A 27,318-nucleotide genomic window follows, 5' to 3' on the forward strand; every position below is an offset into this window, starting at 1 on the left:
CATGGAGCAGGACATTGTGGGGGCTCCAAAAAATGGGTTTTTGGCAGTATCTGGTTTTCAGGCCCGCCCAGAGCCATGAATTGCATAAGTTGGAATTGTCGTGGGCTTGGGAACCCGCATGCCAAAAAAATTCATAGCAAACCTTGTGTCCCAAAAGAAGCCCAATTTGTTATTTCTTTGTGAAACTTTGTGTAGTAAGGTTAGTATGGAGAGAATTAGAGCCCATTTGGGTTTTGATAGTTATTTTGTGGTTGATACTCGGGGACACAATGGATGTTTGGCGTTGATGTGGAAGGTTGCGAGTGAAGTGATGATACAGAAGTTCTCTTTTAATCATATCGATGCTACTGTTCATCTTCAGAACTCTCCTCCTAGGCGTTTCACGGGTGTTTATGGCGAGCCAAAATGGGAGCTGCGGTTCAAGACTTGGGACCTTCTTCGTTCTCTTAAAAATGACAGCAATCTTCCATGGTGCATTATGGGAGACTTGAATAATTTGGGTTCTCAGTTGGAGAAGAGAGGAGGTAGGAATTACCCTGACCGTCTTATTGAGGGGTTTATTGGGGCTTTGAGCGATTGTAATTTGATTGACTTGCCTCTTGTTGGCTATCCGTATACGTGGGAGAAAGGAAGAAATAGTGGGGACTTGATAGAAGAAAGGCTTGACAAAGCCTTGGTGACCAACGAGTGGCTGGCTTTGTATTCCCAACCGGTTCTTTACAACCTCGAGTTCTCTATGTCTGATCATTGTCCCATCTTTTTGGTCTTTAAAGGTTTGTTTCCGACTGCTTCCTTGCACTCTTTTCGTTTCGAAAACGCTTGGCTACGCGAGCCTTTGTGTAAGCAGCTATTTGAGGGCTGTTGGGAGGGCTCGGATTTAAATAGTATTCAAGGAAAATTACAAAGTGTTGTGAGGTGTTGGGGAAGTTGGGTCGTGAAATTACTGGGAATTTTTGAAAGCGTATTAATCAGTGTAAAAGTTAGATTTGAAATTCTAAATGGGTAGGGATCTAGTTTCAATTCAACAACATCAGGAAGGAAAGGCAAATTTGTCTGAGGTCTTAGCTCAACGAGAAGTTTCTGGAAACAAAGATCAAAACAGTTTTGGCTTAACTCTGGTGACAAAAATAGTAAATATTTCCACTCTGTTGCGAGCTTTAGGAAAAGAAACAACAGTATTAGCCAGCTTCAAGACAACAATGGTAGATGGCTTAACTGGGATTCGGGGTTGGAGCATGTTATTACTAGGTATTTCCAAGATCTGTTCCAAACATCCAATATGGACTTGGGTACGATTCTGAACGAAGTTCGTCCTTCTGTGTCTCGTGAGCAAAATGATGATCTCTTATTGCCTATTTCGGAGGATGAAGTTAGAAGTGCTTTATTTCAAATGCATCCTAATAAGTCTCCGGGGCCCGATGGAATGACCCCGGCTTTTTACTAGAAGCATTGGAGTATTGTCGGCGCGGATGTGGTCCAATTTTTCACGACTTTTTTGATACTGGTAAGTTTCTGGATTCAATTAATGATACCCACATTGTTTTAATCCCAAAGAAGAAAAACACGTCTCAAATGAGTGATATGAGGCCGATTTCAGTATGTAATGTTTTATACAAAATTACCTCAAAGGTCATAACAAATCGAATGAAGGGAGTGCTGGATCAGGCTATTTCAGAAACTCAAAGTGCATTTGTATCAGGAAGATTGATTTCAAACAATGTAATGGTGGCTTTCGAAGTAATGCAGTACTTGAAAAGGAAAACTAATGGTAGAACGGGATACATGGCGCTCAAGTTAGACATGAGCAAAGCCTATGACCGCATCGAGTGGAGGTTCTTGGAATCTGTCCTACGGGTGATGGGATTTAGTGAGCGTTGGATTGGACTAATTCTCAGTTGTGTGAACTCGGTTTGCTATTATGTCATCAATAGTTGTCAGAAAATGGGGCCAATCATTCCTACAAGAGGCATTTGTCAAGGTTGCCCTTTGTCTCCATACCTTTTTATTGTGTGTGCTGAAGGTCTATCCTCCTTGATTAAATTATAAAGCCAATAGACTCATCACGGGCTGGAAGGTTGCTAGGAGTGCGCCTACTATCTCCCATTTACTTTTCGCGGATGATAGTTATGTGTATTGCCAAGCATCGGAGGAAGAAGCCAATCATGTTCTCTCGTTACTACACACCTTTGAAGGAGCTTCGGGTCAAAAAGTCAATCTTCATAAGTCGTCGGCTTTCTTTAATTCCAACACTAGGATGGATATTAGGAGTCGTATTTGTGGATTGATGCAAATTCAAGAAGCTGGGGTAGATAGTATGTATCTGGGGCTTCCAAGCATTGTTGGCTGCAACAAAAACGCTGTGTTGGGGTTTCTAAAAGAGAGAATGAGGAAGAAAATAAATGGGTGGGAGGGTAAGGTTCTCTCTCGGGATGGCAAAGAGGTGCTTATCAAGTCTGTGGTTCAATCGCTTCCTTCATATGCCATGAATATTTTTCTTTTCCCAATTGGTCCCTGTAAAGAAATTGAGAGGATGATGGCAAGCTTTTGGTGGAAATCAACTAATTCTAATGGTAATGGGAGTGGCATTGTTTGGATGAATTGGGATAAAATGACCAAACACAAAGCTGAAGGCGATATGGGGTTTCAAAACTTAAGGGACTTTAATCTTGCAATGCTTGGAAAACAAGGTTACGAAACAATTATTTGTCTGCTGATTTGGGGTCAAACCCGAGATTTATTTGGAGCAGTATTTTTGCTGCAAAGGACACTGTTAAACTCAGTTTAAGAAAAAGAATTGGGTCTGGTTTGACCGTGCAGATTACATTAGACCCGTGGCTTCCTGTTATGGATAGACCCTCTCCATTTCTGCTTGTTCCTGGCCTCAAAAATTTCTCTGTTAGCAACTTGTTTCAAGTAGGTAATCAAAGTTGGGATGCTGATATAGTGTGTGATTTATTTTCTCCAACTGACGATGCTATCATACTTGGTATCCCTATCCAACCATCGGGTGGGGATGACTCTTGGTACTGGCTAGCTGAGAAAAATGGGTTCTACTCTGTCCGTAGTGCGTACAAGCTGCTTCAAGATCAAAAGCATCACTCGGACAACCCCGAGGGCCATACATTTTGGAAGAAATTGTGGTCACTTAAGGTGCCTCCTAAGATGAAGGACCTGGTGTGGAGGGCGGCTTCTAATTGCCTTGCAACCAAGGTGAATCTTTGCATCAAAAAAGTTTTGGTTGATAACACTTGTCCTATGTGTGGTGTGTTTGCTGAATCGGAATTGCATATCTTAGTTTCTTGTCAGTTTGCTTTGTTAATTCCATTTTTGGCATATTTAATTGACAAAAATATTTTATTATCTATTGTATATTTTTGGCTGGTATACATTAATATGGTTTCCTATTCGGTGTATTCAAACTTGAAAGGAAAGTTATCTAGCTTTCCTATTTTTGGAAAAAAGGTAAAAATGGTAAGTTTGGTTACCCATTTCGTTTTTATCTAACCAGCTGTGTAATCTGATCTTGTGTTGAGTTTCCCATTTTCTTAGATCAGGTTTCTTGAAGAGAAAACCGGAGCTAAACTTTCCTTTTCTATAAAAGGAAAGTTGTAGTTACTGCCCACGATTCTGTAGGTACAGAAACGGAAATTCCTGGACTGATTGAAGAATTATTTTAGGGAAGTTTCTAGTGGGTTGAGGTCTTGTTCAGACCGAATGTAAGCTGTCTATGAGATGTATATTCATTATAAATACATCTTATAGTAGCTAGGTTTTGTATCTCTTTCACACACTTAGAATTATATTCATATCTTAAGGAAAGAGTGTCTTTGTTATGTTAACTCTTTTATTCACTTTCATATCATAAGAAAAGAGTGTCTTTGTTTTGTAGAGAAGAGTTGTTCTACTCTTACTCTGTTTATTTGTTGTTTGTATTGTCTTGAGTCTGTATTCAAGTCTACAACGAAGAAGAACATCAGTGCACCTTCGGGAGAAGGGTATTTACAAGCTTTCGGGAGATTGCTTTTGAAGTCTTGCATCGGGAGGATACAAGCACACCTTCGGGAGAAGGGTTTTTACAAGCTTTCGGGAGATTGCTTTTGAAGTCTTGCATCGGGATGATACAAGCACACAACCTTCGGGAGATGGTTGTATAGGCTTTCGGGAGATAGCCTTTAAGCCTTGAATCGGGAGGATTCAAGCACTCTTCAAGGTGATCGAAGGGAGTTCGAGCTCTTGGAGTTTTATCAAGATTCGGTTAGTAGGTGGAATACATCAAGCTTGCGGCATACAATAAGAGGGAGTCTATTTATGCATAAGTCAATTACTTTGTATTTTTGATACCGATCTAATGAATCTTATCTCTGGGCGTGGCCCCGTGGACTAGTAACAATCTGAAAGGATTGTTGAAACCACGTACAAAAATCTTGTGTGTTTTTACTTTTATGCACTGTTTGTTTTTCTGGGTTTCTCTGGAGTTACAGAGTTGCATTCTGTAACTACAGAAAACTGTTTTCAGTACCAGTTTTATTATTCCGCATTTAATTAATCATTTAATTAAATAATCAAACTGGGAATATTAAAATACGGAATTTCAATTGGTATCAGAGCAAGTCACTAAATTCTTAGTGAGATCTTGAGGTTATTCCGTTTAACTTGTTTTGTGTGAGATGTCTTTGTTTGCAGAAGGAAGTTCCATCTCTAGACCTCCTCTATTGAATGAGTCGAATTATCCTTATTGGAAGGTCAGGATGAGAGCTTTCATCAAATTGCAAGATGAGAAAGCATGGAGAGCTATTCTTACAGGTTGGTCTCAACCTACTGAAAATGATGAAAAAGGTAATACTCAGGTAAAATCTGAACTCAGTTGGACCACTGAAGATGAAAAGCCCGTTCTGGTTATAATAATAAGGCTTTACATGCTATTTTTAATGGTGTTGGTGAATGTTTTATTAAATTAATCTCATCTTGTGAATCTGCAAAAGAAGCATGGGAAATCCTTCAAATTCAATTTGAAGGTACTGCTGATGTAAAGAGATCACGATTTACCATGCTACAAACTAGATTTGATGAATTGAGAATGTCAGATACTGAAACTTTAAATGATTTCTATGAAAGATTATCTGATATTTCTAATGAGTTTTTTGCCTTGGGAGAAAAACTAGATGAATTTGTCTTGGTTCGAAAAATTGTTCGAGTTCTTCCTGACAGGTTTGATACAAAATTGGTTGCAATGGAAGAGGCAAAAGATTTTGGCAAGATGAAGGTTGAGGAACTCATGGGATCTTTAAGAACCTTTGAGTTGAATCAACAAATCAAGAAAAAGAGTAAGCAAAATCTCTCGAATGAGAAAAGCAAAGGTATTGCCTTTAATGCTTCTGAAAATATTGTTTCTGATGATGAAAATGATGATGAAATGGTTCTATTGGCAAAAAATTTCCAAAAATTCATGAAATCTGGTGGAAATGAAAAGTTCTTTTCAAAGAACCCAAAAGGTAACATTTTTGGTAACATTCCCTCTAAACCTTTTTCATCTAACAATAAAAAAGGTATTAAATGCAGAGAATGTGAAGGTTTTGGTCACACTCAATCCGAATGTGCTAATACCTTAAAGAAAAATAAAAAGGGATTGAATGTTACTTGGAGTGATGATTCTGAGAGTAGTGAGGATGAAAAAGAAAAAGTTGTCCTAACAAGTGTTTTGTCAAGAAATTTGCAGGAAAAAGGAAAAAGCATTTGCTTGAACAATATCCTGATCAATGACAACAAGGAAGAATCCAGATCCGAATCAGATGAGTCAGAAATTGATGAGGATTCCATGGTTGAATCCTACAAGGTAATGTTTGGTAAGTGGTTGGAAACTAGTGCTGAAAATCGCTCCCTGGTTAAAGATAATAAAATTTTGTGTAACAACATTAATGAGTTGGAAGATAAACTCAAATGTTGTGAATCTGAATTGTCTTTAAAAGAGTCAAAAATTATTTCTTTAACCAAGGAAATTGATAACATTAAAAAGAATGTTAAAATGTTAAATCCAGGTTCCACCATCTTTGAAAAAATTCAAAAATGTGGCCAAACCAATCATCTTGGTACAAGGTTATGTTCCAAATCAACTTTTGTGTCTAATACCACTAATAGTTTTGTTTCGGAAGAAGTGTTTCTACCTCGCGGAGTTTCTGTTTCGGCTTGACAAAGCACTCTGTTGTTACAGAAAAGAAGCAGCACGGTAAGTTTGACAATTTCAAAGGGAAAGGAAGACGTTTCATTCCTATTTGCCATTTTTGTGGAGTAAAAGGTCACATTCGACCTAAATGCATAACCATGCATAACATATTTAAATCTAATTACATTGGAAATAAACATGTTTTACAAAAACAAAAATGGGTTGTCAAAAACAAATGCTTGGTAGGTTCTACTTGTTTTAAAACTGTTGCTTCTAACATGTGGTATTTTGATAGTGGTTGTTCCAAACACATGACAGGTGAAAAAGAATTTCTTGTGAACATAAGACCAATGCACTGTGGAGAAGTTACATTTGGTAACGGTCTTACTGGTAAAGTCATAGGAATGGGAACTCTCAAGTTCGAAGGGCTTCCTAAACTAAAGAATGTCATGTTGGTTGAAGGACTAAAAGCTAATCTACTTAGCATTAGTCAGATTTGTGATCAGGGTTATACTGTGAGCTTTGATAGCAATCATTGCTATGTATATAATATTCTTGATGAAATTGTGTTACAAGGGCTGCGATCTAGTGATAATTGTTATACACTCACTACGCATGCCACTTGTCATTCTGTCATTGAAAATGTTACTGACCTATGGCATGAAAAACTTGGTCACATTCACTTTAAAAATCTGAAAAAATTATCTGTTTCAGGGATTGTTCGAGGATTACCTAAATTAGGTAAAGAGTCATTGGGAAAATGTGGTCCATGCCAGTTAGGTAAGCAACTGAAAATTTCTCACAAGAGTGTCCCAGATGTGAATACTTCTAGAGTTCTCGAACTCTTGCACATGGACTTAATGGGTCCAATCCAGGTAGAAAGCTTAAATGGTAAAAGGTATATTTTTGTTTGTGTTGATGATTTTTCTCGATTCTCATGGGTGGATTTTTTGAGAGAAAAATCTGATACTTTTGAAGCTTTCCAATCTCTGTGTTTGAAATTACGAGTTGAAAAAGATTGTAACATTGGCAAAATTGTTAGGATTAGGAGTGATCATGGTAAGGAATTTGAAAATACCGTATATGATGAATTTTGTAAAGCTAACGGTATTTCTCATGAATTTTCTGCTCCTAAAACTCCTCCACAAAATGGAGTGGTTGAAAGAAAGAATCGTACTCTAACAGAAATGGCTAGATTAATGTTGAATAGCAAGAAGCTCACAAAGCGCCTTTGGGCCGAAGCCATTAACACTGCTTGCTATACCATCAACAGAGTATTCTTGCGTCCAGGTACTCACAAAACACCATATGAAATCTGGAAAGGTAAGAAATCAAATGTAAGCCACTTTCATGTGTTCGGATGTAAGTGTTATATTTTACGAGATCGTGATTACATTGGTAAATTTGATTCCAAAAGTGATGAAGGTGTTTTCTTAGGATATTCCACAAATAGTAGGGCATATCGTGTGTATAACATGAGAACCCAAACTGTTATGGAATCTGCTAATGTTGTTGTTGATGATCTAAAAGATTTTTCTGAGTTTTCCACATAAGAACAGATTGAAGATTTGCTTGAAAAGCCTGCTGTTGAGGAAAAGGAACTTGACGAAGCTTCAGAAGCAGTCGTCGAGGTTACTGTGCAGGAATCTGTTGCTACAGAAAATCCAACAACAAAAGAATCTGAGTATCCTTTGAATTCAATCATTGATCCAATACAGAGGGAACCATCCTCCAGGGTTAAAAAGAATCATCCTTCAGATCTCATCCTCGAAAACTTGGATGAGAGCATGGTTACAAGAAGAAAATATGCCAATATAATTCAATTTTTATGTTTTATTTCTTCTTTAGAACCTAAATCTGTAAAAGAAGCTTTAATGGATGAAGATTGGTTTTTAGCTATGCAGGATGAGCTTCATCTGTTTGTTCGAAACAAAGTCTGGAAAATGATTCCTAGACCACCGTTTGTGAACATCATTGGAACCAAGTGGATCTTCAAAAATAAGAGTGATGAGTTTGGCACTATCATTCGAAACAAGGCAAGGTTGGTTGCCCAAGGATACACTCAAGTTGAGGGTGTTGACTTTGATGAAACATTTGCTCCAGTAGCTAGACTGGAATCGATCAGGTTACTTCTTTCCATAGCTTGCATTCTTGGTATTAAATTGTATCAAATGGATGTCAAATCCGCTTTTTTGAATGGGCTGTTAAAAGAAGAAGTATATGTGGAACAACCTAAAGGGTTTGAGGATCCACATTTTCCTGATCATGTATATAAGTTAGACAAGGCATGGTATGGTCTAAAACAAGCACCACGTGCTTGGTATGAGCGTCTAACTGATTTCTTGCTTTCTCATGATTACAAGAGAGGAAATGTTGATAAAACACTTTTCATCAAAAACATTAATTCTGATGTGATTGTTGCTCAAATATATGTTGATGATATTGTGTTTGGCTCTACCTCTAACTCTGAAGTGCAGGTTTTTGTTTCCCAAATGCAAAAGGAGTTCGAAATGAGTATGGTAGGTGAACTCACTTATTTTCTCGGTCTTCAAGTAAAGCAATCAGATGAGGGAACTTTTGTCACTCAAAGCAAGTATGCAAAGAACTTGGTGAAAAAGTTTGGTCTTGAGAAAGCCAAACATACCAACACTCCCATGAGCACAACTTTGAAATTAAGCAAAGATGAACAAGGAGTAAAGGTAGATCAAACTTTGTATCGAAGTATGATAGGAAGTTTGCTTTATCTTACTGCTAGTCGTCCTGACATTTGCTATAGTGTTGGTGTTTGTGCTCGTTATCAGGCAAATCCCATGGAATCCCATCTTTCTGCTGTGAAAAGAATCATTCGCTATGTAAATAGCACTATTGATTTTGGGATTTGGTTTTCAAAAGACACTAATTCTAACCTTGTTTGCTTTAGTGATGCTGATTGGGCAGGTAATGCAGATGATAGAAAAAGTACTAGTGGTGGATGTTTCTATCTTGGAAACAATCTGGTTTCATGGCATAGCAAGAAGCAAAACTCAATCTCTCTGTCCACAACTGAGGCTGAGTACATTGCGGCGGGTAGTTGTTGTACCCAATTGTTATGGATGAAACAAATGATGGCTGATTATGGGTTTGATTTGAAAACTTTAACCATCTTCTGTGATAACAACCTGTTACTATAAACATTTCTAAGAATCCTGTTCAACACTCTCGCACAAAGCACATAGACATTCATCATCACTTTATTAGAGAGCTTGTGGAAAATAAAATTCTTGTCTTAGAATATGTTGAAACTAGCAAACAAATTGCAGATATTTTTACTAAAGCTCTTGACTCGATCCGATTTATTTCTCTAAGGAAATCCTTAGGGGTTTGTACTGTTTAATGCTTTTGTTTTTCATAATCCTTGATATTTGAGTTGTCTTAGAGTTCATAATGTCTTGTCTTTGTCCTAGAAGAAAATTTCAACCTTATAAGAATTTCAGTCATTATTTTATTGCTAATGTTGTAATGTTATGATGTCATACAGGTTTGTCAGGAAAATTGTTCACTCCTCCCAGGAATATTCAGGTTCATCAAACAGTGTTGTGTAAGCTACCATTTTCGAATAATGCTGTTCAAAAACTGTGTGTTCAAGCTCCATTGGATGAATAGAGCTACCTATCTCAATGTGTGAAAGCCATCTCTGAGTAAGTTGGAACTATGTAATTAGGAGTTATGTAGAAGATACGCTACCATTGAAAAGGGCTACCATTGAGATAGTGTGACAGCGTCTCCTATGGGTACAATTTATCAGAAAAAGTCTTTTTGACGAATTGGGCAATGTTCCATGCTTACACTTTCACACACTAATGCTTGACACAGTTTGTGGTAAAAATTTGTTTATTCTCGAAAATGGTGTTATAAAACTATTACATACTGTTTGATGTGCTTTAATATTCTTGGTGATGGAGTCAATTTTTCCTGTGAACTGGTATGACCTCATTCTATTACTTCATTAGTTTGAAAAAATAATTTCTGATTATTCTTATGAGTTTGATTTTTCATCAGGGACAAAGACAAATGGACATTGTGAATTCTAGTTGCAAAAATATCAAGGTTATTTTATTTTTCTATATTTTAATAAAAAAATAAAAAAATAAAAAAATAATAAAATAAAATAAAAAAAAAGGGTTCGTGATCGAGTTGTCAAGTGAGCTTTGTTAAAAAATTTTTGTTATTTTTTTGTTATGTTTCATTATGTTCTTAGACACAATTTTTGCTCTTAAGTGGTGATTAGTGCTTTTTGTGTCTTGGTGTGTTCTCTTGTTCTTTATTTGCAATTTTTCTTTGGGGGGCATTTTTTGAAAAAATAAAAGAAAAAGGGGGGCATATTTTTTCTTTTCGAAATTTTTGTTTTCGAATCCTTGTACATTTTTTTTTCTTTCTTTTATTTTTTCATTTTATGGAAACATGTTTTAATTGTATTTATTTATTTAGAATGTTTCCTTTATTTTGTGGAGATTTTGTCTTTTTGGTGGCTATTTCGGTTTTGGTAAGGGTTTTTAAATTCTTAAATTTTGTGGGGATTTTTGGTTTCCTTTTTCCATTTAAGGAAACATTGACCAAATTTTGAAAAACCTTTTTTGGTTTCCTTTTTTCTCTCCACACGTGAGTCAAAGGTAAGGAGGTTACTTTCCTTTTCAATTATTTTTCTGATTTTGGGTAAGTAAAATCAAATGCTATATATGGTCAACTACCCATTAACCCACGATCACCACTCTCTCTTCTCTTTCCATTTTTTTTCTCTCTCAAAGGTCTAACTTTTTTTCAAAGTGTAAGAGTGCTTGTGTTCTAGGATTTTCAAAGGAAAATGGCCAAAACTAAGAATGCCCAATCGTCCAAGAAGCCCTCTCGTGGCTCTGCTTCTGCTTCTACAGAAATGGGTGAATTCAACTTGTGTTTAGGGAGAATAGCGACAAGTCAAGCCTTGCTTCTCAGGAAGATGGACAACATCATGAAATACTTCCGACCCAATGATGATGAATAAGTGGTTCAATTCTCTATCTCTTGCTTTTTATTTGTGAATGCTTAAACTATTATGACCTTGTTCATGGTTTTTGCTATCTTTGGCTCCTTGATAGACAAAAAGGTGGAGTAGTACTTATTTTTTTGGATTCATTGAACTCTTTGTTACAACTCTGGACCCTTGGTTTTAGGGGGAGTTGCTTGTTTGTGGTTTAACACTTTTCCGTTTAAAAAGTTGTGTTCTTCGGTTTGCAAGCTTTTCCGTCCAAAAAAAAGTTCTATGTTTTATGTGTTAGAGAGCTTTCATGCAGAGGGAGTATTTTCTATACTCTTGTATCTTTAAAAAGCTATTTGCTTTGGTTTCTAACACTTGATGCAGGTTTTCTCATAATAAAATGTTTTGTCAATCAAAGTGCCAAAGGGGGAGATTGTTAATTCCATTTTTGGCATTTTTAATTGACAAAAATATTTTATTATTTATTGTATATTTTCGGCTGGTATACATTAATATGGTTTCCTATTTGGTGTATTCAAACTTGAAAGGAAAGTTATCTAGCTTTCCTATTTTTGGAAAAAAGGTAAAAATGGTAAGTTTGGTTACCCATTTCGTTTTTATCTAACCAGCTGTGTAATCTGATCTTGTGTTGAGTTTCCCATTTTCTTAGATTAGGTTTCTTGAAGAGAAAACCGGAGCTAAACTTTCTTTTTCTATAAAAGGAAAGTTGTAGTTACTACCCACGATTCTGTAGGTACAGAAACGGAAATTCCTGGACTGATTGATGAATTATTTTAGGGAAGTTTCTAGTGGGTTGAGGTCTTGTTCAGACCGAATGTAAGCTGTCTATGAGATGTATATTCATTATAAATACATCTTATAGTAGCTAGGTTTTGTATCTCTTTCACACACTTAGAATTATATTCATATCTTAAGGAAGGAGTGTCTTTGTTATGTTAACTCTTTTATTCACTTTCATATCATAAGAAAAGAGTGTCTTTGTTTTGTAGAGAAGAGTTGTTCTACTCTTACTCTGTTTATTTGTTGTTTGTATTGTCTTGAGTCTGTATTCAAGTCTACAACGAAGAAGAACATCAGTGCACCTTCGGGAGAAGGGTATTTACAAGCTTTCGGGAGATTGCTTTTGAAGTCTTGCATCGGGAGGATACAAGCACACCTTCGGGAGAAGGGTTTTTACAAGCTTTCGGGAGATTGCTTTTGAAGTCTTGCATCGGGATGATACAAGCACACAACCTTCGGGAGATGGTTGTATAGGCTTTCGGGAGATAGCCTTTAAGCCTTGAATCGGGAGGATTCAAGCACTCTTCAAGGTGATCGAAGGGAGTTCGAGCTCTTGGAGTTTTATCAAGATTCGGTTAGTAGGTGGAATACATCAAGCTTGCGGCATACAATAAGAGGGAGTCTATTTATGCATAAGTCAATTACTTTGTATTTTTGATACCGATCTAATGAATCTTATCTCTGGGCGTGGCCCCGTGGACTAGTAACAATCTGAAAGGATTGTTGAAACCACGTACAAAAATCTTGTGTGTTTTTACTTTTATGCACTGTTTGTTTTTCTGGGTTTCTCTGGAGTTACAGAGTTGTATTCTGTAACTACGGAAAAACTGTTTTCAGTACCAGTTTTATTATTCCGCATTTAATTAATCACTTAATTAAATAATCAAACTGGGAATATTAAAATACGGAATTTCAATGCTTGGTCATGTTGGGAATTTTCTGGTTTTGCAGCTGTTGGCAGGGAGCCTTTGTCTCTGCTGATATGGCTAGAAGAGTCTGCAAGCCGTGTGGACAATGAGACTCTGTGCAAAATTGTGATGTTGTGTTGGGCTCTATGGTCAACAAGGAATGATTTAATTTGGCAGCAGCATGTTCAAATAGTAAGGGATGTGGTTGTTTTTGCAAACTCGAGACTTGATCAATATTTGAAAGCTCAAGGTAGGGGGAATATCCCTTTGCTGTCACCACTTAAAGAAGGTGATGGTTCAGAGCGGTGGATTAAACCGGATACATGTATCAAGCTCAATATTGATGCAACCACTTTTGATCGGGACTTTAAACATGGCTACGGGTGTGTGGTGAGAAATACCAATGGGGAGCTGGTCTCAGTTTTTTCTGGTTTTAAACATGGTAATGTTTCACCCGAATTAGCAGAAATAATGGGCATTAGAGAGGCACTAAGCTGGCTCAATTGTCACAACTACACACGGGCAGCCATTGAGACAGACAACTTGGTCTGTGTCGAAGCTATTTGGAGTGCAGAAAGTTTTGCTTCTGGTTTCGATTTGGTTGTTGAGAAGTGCAAGAACATTCTTAAAAATTTGTTAAATGTTTCGTTATTTTTTGTTAAGCGTTCTGCGAATCGTGCCGTGCATTTCATTGCCCGGCATTCTATTTCTCTAGCTGAACGTATGTTTCTTATTAATAGTGTTCCTTTGGATTTGATGTCTATTCTAATGAGCGATTGCTACTTCTATTCAAAAAAAAAAAAAAAAAAAACAAATGAAAACTTTCATGTTAATTACTATTCTTGAAGAAGTATTAAGTTTACTTAGATCATTACTCATCATTATAATTGAAATTTCTTTTTTAATAAGTAATATATGTATATTTTTGTTTTCTGCCTGAAAATATAGTATAGGCATAATATTACTGTTATTACTTAACATAACAAAACCTTTTACAAAATAGAGCACACAAGTTGTTTTCTACATTATTATTGGAACTACTAAACATAACAAGTTTACACTCATTCATCAAATGACATGCTCACAGGAACTACAAATAAATTTCTAAAAATTAATGAGTTCCTCACATGTCCAAATGATTTGAATTAAGTAAATATATATAGTCTAAGAACAGACTTCCTAAGGTTGTTCACCATCAGACCTCTGAACATTCTCAGAAGCTTCCAAGTCTTTTGCTTCAGAGTCTGTAAACTTCAAGAAGTTGTCAATGTCTTTTGAGTAATCTGAGCTCAAGTTCTTTATTAAAGGGAACCACTTCTTATGTTTAGGCTTTCTGTCACTAATGGCAATGGCAAGATCATTAGGAAAGAGGTCTCTGAACACAAAAGCATGCAAAATTGTGGAAACAAGAAGAGCTGAGACTGTGAGAGTTGAAGCCAATGAAAGAATGACTGCCAGAGATTGAGTTACAACATTAGTGACTTCATTTGAATATTTGATCGCTGCAATGGCAGCTCCAGTCATTGGGAATGTATATGCCCACCATGCCAATGAAAATCTGTTCATTAAAGAAAAAAGACAAGTGTTAGAGAACTATGCCATCAAAAGGGGTAAGAGGTACTTTCATATCAGAGTTGTTTAGGCCATGACTTACTTGAATCCTCTAAAGAAATTGACCCGAACAGCCTGCGAAATGTCAAGAAAGAAGAGAAGGATTTAGTTAAGGAACAAACAAGGAAATATGAACTAAGATTTCTTTGAAGTGTCAAGGAGACTAACCAGTGAGAAGTAGAGGAACAAGGCGATGAAGTAAGCTATTCGCGAACCATAATCAAAGGAGCCTTGGAGCTTTGCCCAAGCCATGGAAGCTACACTAGGTGCTGCAACAAAAAGAAAGAAGACTGGATGCAGTTCCTTTGGGAGAGTTTCATTTGTTGGAAGTCTCTGGTATAGTGTTACAAAAAGAACCATGTAGTGAGCCATTCCAATGGCGAAAAAGAAGATAGGACCTTCAACTAGTCCCATTGAGGCACCTAATAAAGCCCCAACAAAGTTTCCAACAACTGAGAGATGGTTTGAAGGATTAGCCACTTTGGAGAGTCTTCTTTGGCCTCCTGACATCCACTGTCCATAAATCTTAAGCTCAAGACAGAAGAATGGAGTCATCAAAATGTACCAAAGAGCAGGATGAAGGTACTTAGTAAGTGAAGGTGGAACTCCAATAGCTAAGAACAAGAGTGAAATCCATGGTGCAAAGAAGAAGTTTACACGAATAGGATGATAGTATTCGCGACGAACTGCTTCGAAGTAGAGTAGACATTTCAAGGAATAGAAGAAGAAGACTAAAATGACAAGAGACACAGAAATGCACCACAGAATAAGGTTGATCATTAGGCTTATATGGAGAAATTTTGTGGAGGAAGAACTGGCCAAAGTTTTCCACAAAATGGCTTGGCTAGTCACACCAAGGCATATACCAAATGAAGAGATGGGAAACCTTAGAAGAAATGGCCATCTCTTGTCATCAGGAAGTAGTATTTCCTCTGAAGCCTGAGATTTTATCAATACAAAGAAAATTAGATAAAGAAAAAAACACCATAAGATGAGAAAAGAAGGAAAGAAAGAAAGTTACCCTAAGAGTCTCAAGTTCTGGCCCTTCCAATGCATCGAAATATCGGTCAACTGGCAAATTATCAATCTCAGAACTCTTCAACACAACATCATCTGGCTGGCTTTCTCTTTGAGGCTTTCCACGCAGGTTTGTGATCTGCCTCTCCAGTTTTCCAGACCATGTTTTGAAAGAATCAAACCTCCTATCAATTGTTCTAGCACTCGGGTTAACCGGCAGCATAGGCGCGGTTTTTATGTCCATTGGCTGGGAATGAAACTTAGCTGGTTTAGGCAACTCGCAGCTGGCACTCTTGGCTGCACCATTTGAATCAGTCACTTCATCAAAGAGAACCTTCTTGGTGCTGTTCACATGAGCTTGAATAGGAGATGGTGGCATGCTTATTGAAACAGAGTGAATCCTTTTATGAGTTTGATTTGGCTCTAATTCAGGACTTGGGATTTCAACAATAGGAATTTCAATCTCCTGGTTTAAACAATTAAAGTTAAAGTGATAAATAAATAATTAGAAAAAAAAAAGGATGATTCAATTCAAAGATTGAATTTTTGTTGCATTTAACTCACTTTAGATTGCAGATAATTAAGCTGTTCTTGTTGTGGATATTGAACATTGCTTAACCGGCTTGGCTTATACGTAGTGTTATCAAAGCCAGAGACTTGGTTTGATGAAATGTATTTGATGAGTGATGGAGTTTCAGGGCTTTTTTGATCTGTAAATTCCTCCACAACATTCTTGTTGTTGTTGTTGTTGGGTTCCATAATGAAAATTAAAAAACCAGCTTCTGATTCTGAAAACGCATCAAAGAAAACCAGAAGAGAAAAATGAGCACAAATGTTGAGATTTACTTTGATTTGTTATTATTCATAATCAGAAGAAGGAGAAAAAAATGGGACAAAGGCTAATCAGCGCCGACAATTTCTGACTCATTTGAGTCAGTCAAATATCTGACAAACAAGTCAAATCAATAACATATTATTCATTGTAAAGTAACATTTTCTCATCATTACCATTACATTGTATACATACTGTTGATTTTCTACAACCCCTTTTTCAAACTACTAATAACAAATCCAAACAACATTCCATTTTTCAACAACATTTTCGGAAAAAGAAAAAGAGCTAACCTTTAGATGTTCAACAATGAAATTGATGAAAACCCAGATGAAAAAACAGAGTGGTATATTGAAGTGACAGACAGAGCAGAGGAAATAGAATTAATATGGTGAGAAAGAGAGAGAGAAGAAGATGATGAAAATAAGTCAAGGAGAGACACGTTATAGAGTTATAAAAACAGCTAATTTATAGTCCCATGAGAAAAGACAGTGCAGTAGTTGACAAGGATTAATGTATTAAGATTTTTGATAATAATATTATTAGTGACTACGGCTACTTTACTTTAAGGTGACGCGTTCATGCAATGAGACACCGTAGACAACAATACTACTATGCATAAGTAAGCATGCAATTCTAGGATTCTTCCTCTTAAATTATGAATAATTTAATTGAGAAATGCTAAAGGGTACCAGTGGTGTCTAGCACCTTCTTATGTGTAAGTATTGTTGTTGGTCCAATTAAATATCGGGTCTCACATAATTTAATATAATAATTTTTAGGGAGTATCGTTAGCCAATCGTAACGTTACATGTCGAGAAAGTGTTAGACACGCCTAATAGTAATGCTCTAATTAATTAGGTAGGTGTTTTTATATATCTATATATAAAATGTATGAACAAACACAAAAGTTAAAGACAGCTTTTTGTTTGATTTGTCATCTTCCTCTACCATTTTTTTTTTTCCATTTTCAATTCTTTGAGATAGGAAAATTAGGTTTGACTCTGTAAAAACTAATATATAAATTACAATAATCACATTTGTTTTATAAAAATATAAAGAAAAAAAGAAATGGGATATCATGGTACAATACCTACTTTTTGATTCCTTATTTCTAAAAGAAAGTGCCTAGAATTTGGAAGAGAATAATCGAGCCCAGTAACACTCTGTCTTCTTCTTTTCTATCATAAAAAAAAATATTAATTCATTAAATAATGGCTGTCTAAATGCAAAATGATTAAAATTTTATTTAATAATAAATCATTTTTTGAAAAATAAAATTGAATTGAATGCTTTCTCTCAAAACAAAATTGAATTGAATGCAAGAATAAATAAATTTGTAAATAATGAATGTGATTGAAGAAATATTAATTAATGGTCCAAATATATATGAAAGTGACACAACAAATTAAATTTTGAACATCAAAAGGAAAAGAAAAAAAACAATATCTCAAGGTTTAAAAATTAAAATAATCACGCAGTCAATTTATTTTGATTTGTATGGAATCGTAACATTCATAAATATCATTAATTTTTTATTATTATTTTATTTTATTTTATTGTGATGATACAAATGATAGATAAACTTGAATAGTTGTTAAACATATAAGAAAACAGCCGTACAAATATTAAAAACTATTAAAGTCAAAACGAAAAAAGAAATGTTTGGCAAAATAAACATAATATATATAATATATGGTAAGTCATAATCATATAATGCCAGCAAAATAACATGATTAATTAAGTCCAATTTTGATATGAAATTTTGAATTGTTGTTCAACTAAAAAGTATATAGTAATTGCATAACAACAAAAGATATTGTAAAACAAAGATTAAATTCAACACTTTCTTTGTCATTACAAATCAAATAACTTTGTCTCTTAATTTTAAAATTACCTAAAAGAAAAAATTATGTTGCTATCTAAACTTAAAATATATACATTTGAAACAAATGAAAACAAGCAAGTAGCACACCTATTTTCTTCATATATTATTTTAACTTTATGATAGGATCGAATATGCTTATATATGAGTAAAAAATATTCAATAAAATTGAGATGATGTTGTAATTTATTATATGTGGGATTTGAGTTTGGAAATAATGCCACCACCAGTGTGGAATATACTGAAAAATAAATAAATATATATAGGAGAAAATACATGTGATACAGAATTATTAGAAGTCAAATTAAAAATGAAAAATTGTACAATATATTATATAAAAATTGATTTTTGTTTGTAACTATTTGACAAGTTGCAGTACTATCGTGATCGAGTCCCCACAAATACAGCTATGGCATTTATATGTACCATATTTATTCTTTATTTACACAATCAATTTTAGTACATCACGTCTCTCATGATTTTTTTTTTTATGTAAGAAAACAGTAAGATAGATTATTAAAACAAAAAACTAGTAAAATGCATCTTATTTCAATATCTTACCCAAATTTATGATAAAAAAATATAATATAATAACTAAGACACACTTAAATTATATATATTATTATTTTAATAATCTCAACTAATCAATTAAGAGTAAAAAAAATGATATATCATCCCTATTGAAAAATATTAATGACTAATATTTAATATAATTACTCAAAATATATATACCTTAGCTTGCACTAATTTATAATAGAAAGCTCGCTGTAATATAGTATTTTTAATTTTATTTTTTTATAAAAGACATAAAAAGAAAATACTATATTTAGCACCGCATTTAAATATAATATAATTATAAATTATAATGAAAAATAATATTGTAGAATTTATATTTTTATAAATACATGTATACATATGGTATTTCTTCTATTATTATCGATCCAATAATATGCATGCAGGCTAGTTTCTGGGAATGTTCTCATCTCTTTTTAATCTAAACCATAATTGTCTCACAAATTCTATTTCTTTAAATTTAAGCCTTTGACAATAATAGTTCTGAGCATATAATTTCATGCATTTAAATACTATATATATATCTTTATATATTAAAAGTGCTTATTTAACGGCAATTCTTGGTTTAACAGAATATACTTAAAAATAAAAGAATATTCTGTTAAATTTAACGATTAGGTTTGATCTCCCGTTAACAAATAAACCCAATAATTAAACCAAAAAATTAAACAATCTTTTAAATATTAATAATCTCTTTTTAAATTAAAAAAATCATCTTAGCCACATATCTCTCTAACAAACATATCTTGGGAGAATATTAAAAAAAGAACTAAATAGAATAATTTACTACTCCAATAATAAATTTATTTACAATTTTATAATTACACTAATATTATTTTTAATACATTATTAAATAATATTTCAAATATAAATATTTAATTTTTTCAAAAAAAAAAATTGTAATCTTTAAAAATAAAATACATTCAAAATTTTAAAAAGACCAAAATCTTAAATAAAACTAGCAATACGTGGCTCGGCACGTACATTCACCTAGTATATATAAATGCATATATTACTGGAGAATAATTAGGTAATACAGCCAGTATAGGAAAAGAACAAAAGAGTTATGGAAAGCTTGTGGGAACATCATGTACTTATTGGAAAATAATATCTCATCAGCCAAATCCATTATGTGGGAGACCATCCAAAACTATTTATATTTTCAAATTAAAATAACATGAATATAAATTCATCATCTAAAAAACCTAAACAGAGAAATGAAAATAAATAATAATTCATATCAAAGTGAAAAAATAATTAAGAAAGAAAAATAATAATACCTTGTTAATAATCTTCAGCCTTAATGCCCACATTCTTGTTTGGAAAATTATTCTTGCATTTTCATAATTTAGACTATTTTAATTTTCTGGGTTTTGTTTTTCTCCTTTTTTATTATTTATTTAACAGAGAAAAAATTATCAAGCTAGCTTTTTATACTAAATTGATCTCTGTTTGTTAGTGTGTGTGTATATATATATGCATTACAGTTAAAGTCTTAAATTGGTAAATTAATTAAGAGCTATTTTTGTAAGTATTAAGTTATATGTATATAATTGGGGTTTAATTCTGTTATAATTTGAAGCCGACTAGTTTGAACCTCCTTGACATTTTTACTGAATAGAAATATAATGTTGAACAAAGCACCCAATATTGAAATCTGGTATAGAGACTATTCCTATTAATTCTAACTTTTTTACTTTTTACAATTTTAATATTAAAATAATAAAACTTCCTTCTAGCTACCCACCACCAATATCAATAAATATGTTATTTATATCAGCAACTTGGAAATACTATAAGAACCCCTCTAATCCATAAATTTTTATGCTAAATTTAGCTTAAAATATAAATTATATTTACCCTATATTTTATAATTATACTTTTTTTTTTTTTTGAAACAGTTTTATAATTATACTTCAATACACTAAAAGTAAAAGGAATTTTATTTTATAAAAAGATTTTAAAAAAATCAATAAAATATTAAATTTTTATTAAAGTTATAAATAAAAATTATATTAAATATATAAATAAAAATATTAAAAGTTATTAATTAAGTGTTAAAACAGTAAATTACAAAAAATATATGTATTGTCCGGTAAAATTTGGTCTAATTATTTTATATTAAATTTCACATAATTTTAAATTTAAATCATATTATACACTACCATAAAGTTCAATTTTATGAACATGCACAGACTAAAAGATATAGAGAGAATTATACGATATACTTACTTTTCATTTTTTATTTTAATTTTTATCTTTCTTTTATTACTCTTTAATTTATACTCAATTTTATGATCTCATTATGTGAGTTAAGAATTTTAATTTTAATAACTTATATGATGTTATATTTGGTACTTTGATTATAAAAGAGAATATTTATCAATTAAAATTATTTTATAATTATATTTAATTAATGTGTAATAAAAATTAATAGTTCACAACTAATTCCAAAAATATATATATACACATCACATTTATAATACTCTATTATATTTTTTTTAATGGACCATTATAATAAAATTTGAGAAGTGAATAATGGGATTATGACATAGAACCTAATTTTGTGACACTCTACTTTAATCAATAGTGATCAGAGAATTGAGTTTGTGGTTGTACGTGGTGGACTGTGATGTATTTGTTCCTGTGATATTAATGGAAAGTGTATCAATTCTCACGTTTAGGTTCAATACAAAATTTTCTATGAAAATGGCTTCTGACGTAAAAAATAAATAAATAAATAAATAAATAAACTACCAAAGTTAGGGTTCAACCCTTTGTCGTACAATAATAGAACAAATTAAATGTTGGTAGTTTTAGTATGTTCTCCCAACATTGCTTATTTATTCTTTGTTCAGTTATTTGTGACCTAAATATTAAAATTTATTTTCCAGTTACAGATTAATATTTAAGTAAATTTTGTAATAATAAAAATATTTTTCGTCAATATTTTATTATAAATGAGATCATGGCCGTCCCTATGTGCAAAAATAAAAATTGGGGAGTGAGACTATTGGGATTTATACTCTCGAGCTTTTAGTTATTAAACTAATCAAATTACCACTAGGTTATAATACATATTTAACATTAAAAGTATTATTATTTATTTTATTACTAATTATATTTTAATTTTTTTTTTTCAAAATGGGGCCTTGAGCGGTGGGGGCCTAAGGCGGCCGCCTCCTTCGTCTCACCTCAAGGGCGGCCCTGAATGAGATACGTTAATTTCTTAGTTAATAATCTTCAGCCTTTAACGTGTACATTCTTATGGAGAGAAACATAACCTTTTGCTTTAAGTGATAAAACTCAGCTCAAGTTGAGGTATTGGCCATCCTTTAATAGGAAAGATGCAGAGTACAAAAGGTAGAAGGAGGACACTTGTCTCTCGGATAGAGACTCTATGACCACATACATGAAAAGATGGAATAACAGAATTGTCCAACGGACACACACACTCATGCTTGGGACCACATTACACAGCTACAAAGTGAAACAACCAATATAGAGCAAATACAGAGTAATTAGTATACTAAGTAAATATTACTTAATGACAGGTTTCTTAACACCACCCCTCAAGCGAGAGGGTGATTGTGTTACACCAAGCTTGTCAACTAGAAACTGAAATCTTGAGTGAGATAATTCTTTGGTGAAGCAATCGACAATTTGATTTGAGGAAGGCACATATTGAATGTTGCGCTTTTTCTGCTGTACTCTGTCTCTTACAAAGTGAAGATCGAGTTCAGTTTTGTTCAAGCATGGTAAACTTGATTTGTAGCTAATGCACTTGCACTCATGTTATCACACCAAACCACAAAAGTTGCGGATAATGGAAACTTAATCTCACTGAGTAAAGACTCAAGCCAGATAATCTCAGCTGTTACATGAGCTAAAGCTCTATACTTTGACTTTGTGCTTAATCTCGAAACCACTGTCTGTTTCTTGGATGGCCAAGACACTAAAGTATCTCCAAAACATGAAGATCAGAAAATTACTCTAGCCATTTCTGTTAGAGTTCGATTCTTTCTTTCAACCACTCTATTTTGTTCACGAGTTTTAAGAGTAAAAAATTCATGAGAAATACCATTAGATTTACAAAACTCATCATAAACAGTATTTTTAAAGTCTTTTCAATGATCAATCCTAATGCGAACAATCTTACCAATGTTGCAATCTCTTTCAACTCTTAATTTCAAACACAGATTTAAAGGCCTCAAAAGTATCAGATTTTTCTCTTAGAAAGTCTACCCATGAAACACTACAAGAATTATGGGCAATACCAACGCCACTATTACCAACGCCTAAAAGTCATTATTAAAAATGAAGGTATCAATAACGACATTTTAATGTCGTTGGGAAAGCAATTCAATTTTTTTTTTTAAAAAAAAAATATTTATTAAAAACGACTCTTTTTTTCAATAACGACATTGTCGTTGGGAATGTGGGAGAGGTTTTTGAAAAGAAGCCGTTGAATTGGGCGGCAATTTTTCCCCCAAAACTGTCCCCAACGACATAGTCGTTGGAGGCATGTCGTTGGGGACAACACTGTATAAAAAAAAATTGCAGCTGAAACCCTCATTTCATCTCGCCTCTCTTCCCCTAATCAGCTGAAACCCAATTTTCTGGGTTTTCACTCAGCCCTCTTCCCCTAATCAGTCAACCTCTCCGCCCATCCTCAGTCGCCCGTCGTCACCGGTCGTCGTCGTCGACTGGAGTGGAGCCGGACGTTCGACTACCACCACCACAACCTTCGACTGGTATTTTCTTTAAATTATTTTTAGTTTAAAAAGATTGAAAATATATATATATTATATCATAAAGAAAAAAAGAAAAATAATCTATGTCATATACGGTTTTTTACAAAAAAAATAAATATATTATGTTTTTTAATTTTTTTAAACAGATTATGTTATTATTTTTTTTATTTATTATTGTGAAGTTGTGATTATAATAAATTTTATGTGTTTGTTTGTGAATGTGGTGGCAGTCCGGCCACCTCCCTCTGCCTGAAGCCACGCGCGTCAGCCCAACACCGTTCGTCAGCCCACCTCCGGCAGCCATTTTTGAGGTATACTCCATTTTAAATATGTATAGTTTGTTTTATATTTATATATGTGTTTATATGTTTAGATATAATTTTATTGTGTAAACATTTGTATTTATTTCAGATATATGCTTAAGTATATATGTATTTGTGATATATGTATGTATTTTTAACAATGTATGTATTTTGTTGTTATAAGTGATTGTAACTTTTTTTTTTCTTTTTAATATTTATGTGAATAATCTGAATTTTTTTTTTAGATAATATTCCAAAAATAGTATGTGTGTTTATATGTGTTTTTTTTTTGTTATTTTTTGTATTGTAATAAATTTTTGATTTATTTTGAAAATTAGTAATATTTAAAAATTTGTAATGTATTTAAAAGTTGTTGAGATTGTACAAATTAGGTTATTAAATTTTTGGGTATAGTTTAAAATATAAATGTTATTCTGCCCAAATTTTAACAAAATTTTGAGATAATAAAAAAAATTAGGTTAACTTAATAAATTTTAATAAATTAGTAATTTTTTTATAAAAAAATATTAAAGTGATATTTAGAAAGAAATATTATAAGTTAATAATTATTCATAAAAATTAATGAAATTAATGTTAAAATTAAGTAATTTAAGTAAATGAAATTTGTATTTTGTTTAAAAAATAATAATAAATAATTAAATATTTAATAACTAATTTTTATTAGTTGAGAATAGATAATTAATAATTGAATAAGTAATGAATTTAATATTGAAAAAATTCTTACAATAAAAAATATTAATAAATAATTATATTAATAAAAAAATATAATATTTTATTAAATAAAAATAATTTAAATAAAAGAATTTCGGGTAAAATTTTGAGATAATAAAAAAATTTTTATTTTAATAATTTATAATAAGTTAATAGTGTCTTATAAAACTAGTAACAAGTTATTTTTTAAATGGACAATTATTTAAATTAAAATTTATTTAACAAAATTAGTGAAATAAATCCTAAAATTAAGTAATTGAATTTAAAAGATTTTTTGTATATTCATAAAAAATAATAATAAATAATTAAATAATTATAAATAACTTTAATTAGTTGAATAAAAATAATTAATAATTGAATAAGTGATAAATTTTATAATTAATAAATCATTGTAATAAAAAAAATTAACAAATAATTTGATAAATACTATAATATTTAATGTAAGTATAGTTTAATATAAAAGTTAAAAAAAAGTTTCATAAAATGATATAAGATTAGCCTTAGTTCAACTACACAGTCAAAATTACCAAATTCGTGTGACAGTAGTCAATTTGATTATAATGTAGTCAACGTAATTTTTTTGGTAGATGGCAATCGATAAGACTTGGGTGACCATGAGAAATCGTAAGGATCCAGCTTACTGGGAAGGTCTCCAAGTCTTTATGGAACTTGCGTCTAAACACAAGGATTGTGACGGAAGAATTTTCTGTCCTTGTGTTAAATGCAAGAATACTAGATTGCATCCTTTGAATACTGTGGAGGCACACATCTTTACAAAGGGTTTCGAGAGCAGCTATGAGAGGTGGATTTACCATGGGGAGCCAGATGAACCTGTCGAGGCTAACATCAATGTCGATGCGGATGAGATGGCTGGTGTCATTGAAGATTTCTTCCCTCCTATAGATGACGACGAAAGAGCTGGTGATGATGAAATGCAGAGGGGTCAGTATTATGATGACATGTTTGAGGAGATTGAGGCACAGTTGTATCCTGGTTGCGATTGGATATCCTCCCTCAACTTTATAGCAAAGTTGATGCACTTGAAAAATTTGGGAAAAATACCAAATTATATCTTTGATGAATTGTTGAAGTTGTTGAAGTTTGCATTTCCGAAGGAGAATAAAATTCCTGCAACACACTATGAGGCGAAGAAGAAATTAGGAAAATTAGGATTAGGGTACAAATCAATCCACGTGTGCGTGAACAATTGTTGTTTGTTTCACAATGAGCATGCCTCGAAAGATTTTTGCCCGGCGTGCGGGACCAGTAGATGGATTAATGAGGAGACAAGCAGAAAAAAAGTAGCGCATAAAGTGATGCGCTACTTTTCGCTGACTCCTCGATTGAAAAGATTATACAGTTCAAGACATACATCCAAAGAGATGGTATGGCATCGTACTGGTCGTGTGAGAGAAAATGGTGTTATGCGTCATCCTGTTGATTCTGCCGCGTGGAAAGACTTTGACTCCAGACATCCTGATTTTGCAAGAGATCCTCGGAATGTTCGCCTAGGCTTAGCTGCTGATGGATTTAATCCTTTTGGCAACATGAGCCTCTCGTATAGTATGTGGCCTGTAGTGTTGGTGAATTACAATTTGCCACCTTGGATGTGTATGAAGGATAACAATTTCATGTTGAGTCTCCTTATTCCCAGACCGAAGTCACCTGGTAAGGACATGGATGTCTTTTTAAGGCCATTGGTGGACGAGCTGAACGCATTGTGGACTCAGGGTGTTGAAACAAGAGATGCTACAACCAACTCAATGTTCAACATGCGCGCAACTCTTCTTTGGACAATTAATGATTTTCCTGCCTGTAGTAGCTTGTCCGGATGGAGTGGACAGGGATATAAAGCCTGTCCTACATGCAACGAGGATACTACTTCTATTTGAGTGATTGGTAAGACATCTTATGTTGGTCATAGACGTTTCTTGCCATGCAATCATCGTATGAGAAAAGACCGTGAATTTGATGGAAATGTTGAGAAGAGACCTCCGCCAAGACGATTTACTTGTTCTGAAATATTAGAACAAGTGAATGCTCTATCTGAACGTGCTCCGGGGAAACGAAAAAGAGGCGAAACTGAAAATAACTGGAGGAAAAAAAGTATTTTTTATGAACTTGAGTATTGGAGTGCAAATGAGTTGAAACACAACATTGATGTTATGCATGTTGAGAAGAATGTTTGTGATAGTATCCTTGGCACTCTCTTGGATAATGACAAGTCTAAAGACACCACTAATGCAAGACAAGATTTGAAAAATATGAGAATTCGTCAATCCTTATGGATTTTCGAAGATGCTCGTAAAAGATTGCTAAAACCACATGCCCCTTATGTGTTAACTGCTAATGATAAGCAATTGTTTTGTAAATTTTTGAAGGACGTTAAATTGTCAGATGGATTTTGTTCGAACTTGAAGAAGAAAGTAACTAATGACAATATTGTTGGATTGAAATCCCATGATTGTCATGTCATAATGCAAAGGTTACTTCCAGTTTGTATTGGCAAGTTTTTGTCGAAGGAAGTATCAAGCACCATTATAGAATTGTGCAATTTTTTCAGAATTTTATGTTCAAGGACATTGAACGTAAAAGACATGGAGAAGGCCCAGGGAGACCTTATTCACATTTTGTGCAAAATGGAGAGAATTTATCCTCTAGCGTTTTTTGATATCATGATACATTTGGTGATCCATTTACCCAAAAAAACAAAATTGGGCGGGCCAGTTTTTATGAGGTGGATGTACCCTTTT

At 33.3% G+C, this 27,318-nt stretch overlaps 4 protein-coding genes across 4 annotated transcripts; 3 read left to right on the top strand and 1 right to left on the bottom strand.

The window, feature by feature from the left end:
* The first annotated feature begins 205 nt into the window (after positions 1–205).
* LOC133038123 (uncharacterized) lies at positions 206–2,046 on the top strand. Its single transcript, XM_061116174.1, has 3 exons — positions 206–915; positions 1,007–1,248; positions 1,406–2,046. Exons 1-3 carry the CDS (start codon positions 206–208, stop codon positions 2,044–2,046), a joined length of 1,593 nt encoding a protein of 530 aa, XP_060972157.1.
* A 208-nt stretch (positions 2,047–2,254) lies between these two features.
* On the top strand, positions 2,255–13,812 carry LOC115717516 (uncharacterized). Its single transcript, XM_061116175.1, has 6 exons — positions 2,255–2,640; positions 2,688–3,210; positions 7,720–7,896; positions 10,986–11,073; positions 12,903–13,580; positions 13,808–13,812. The coding sequence occupies exons 1-6, from the start codon at positions 2,255–2,257 to the stop codon at positions 13,810–13,812; spliced, it is 1,857 nt and encodes a 618-aa protein (XP_060972158.1).
* LOC115717311 (S-type anion channel SLAH2) lies at positions 13,782–16,778 on the bottom strand. The gene is made up of 6 exons (XM_030646280.2): positions 16,613–16,778; positions 16,052–16,275; positions 15,492–15,953; positions 14,639–15,409; positions 14,514–14,545; positions 13,782–14,417 (listed from the first exon to the last, which is right to left on the bottom strand). The coding sequence occupies exons 2-6, from the start codon at positions 16,244–16,246 to the stop codon at positions 14,039–14,041; spliced, it is 1,839 nt and encodes a 612-aa protein (XP_030502140.2). The 5' UTR covers positions 16,247–16,275; positions 16,613–16,778; the 3' UTR covers positions 13,782–14,038.
* An 8,374-nt stretch (positions 16,779–25,152) lies between these two features.
* Positions 25,153–26,457, top strand: LOC133038124 (uncharacterized). Its single transcript, XM_061116176.1, has one exon. The coding sequence runs from the start codon at positions 25,153–25,155 to the stop codon at positions 26,455–26,457; it is 1,305 nt and encodes a 434-aa protein (XP_060972159.1).
* Positions 26,458–27,318: the final 861 nt, after the last annotated feature.

This window comes from Cannabis sativa, chromosome 5, assembly GCF_029168945.1.
Source record: "Cannabis sativa cultivar Pink pepper isolate KNU-18-1 chromosome 5, ASM2916894v1, whole genome shotgun sequence".
Lineage (NCBI taxonomy): Eukaryota > Viridiplantae > Streptophyta > Magnoliopsida > Rosales > Cannabaceae > Cannabis > Cannabis sativa.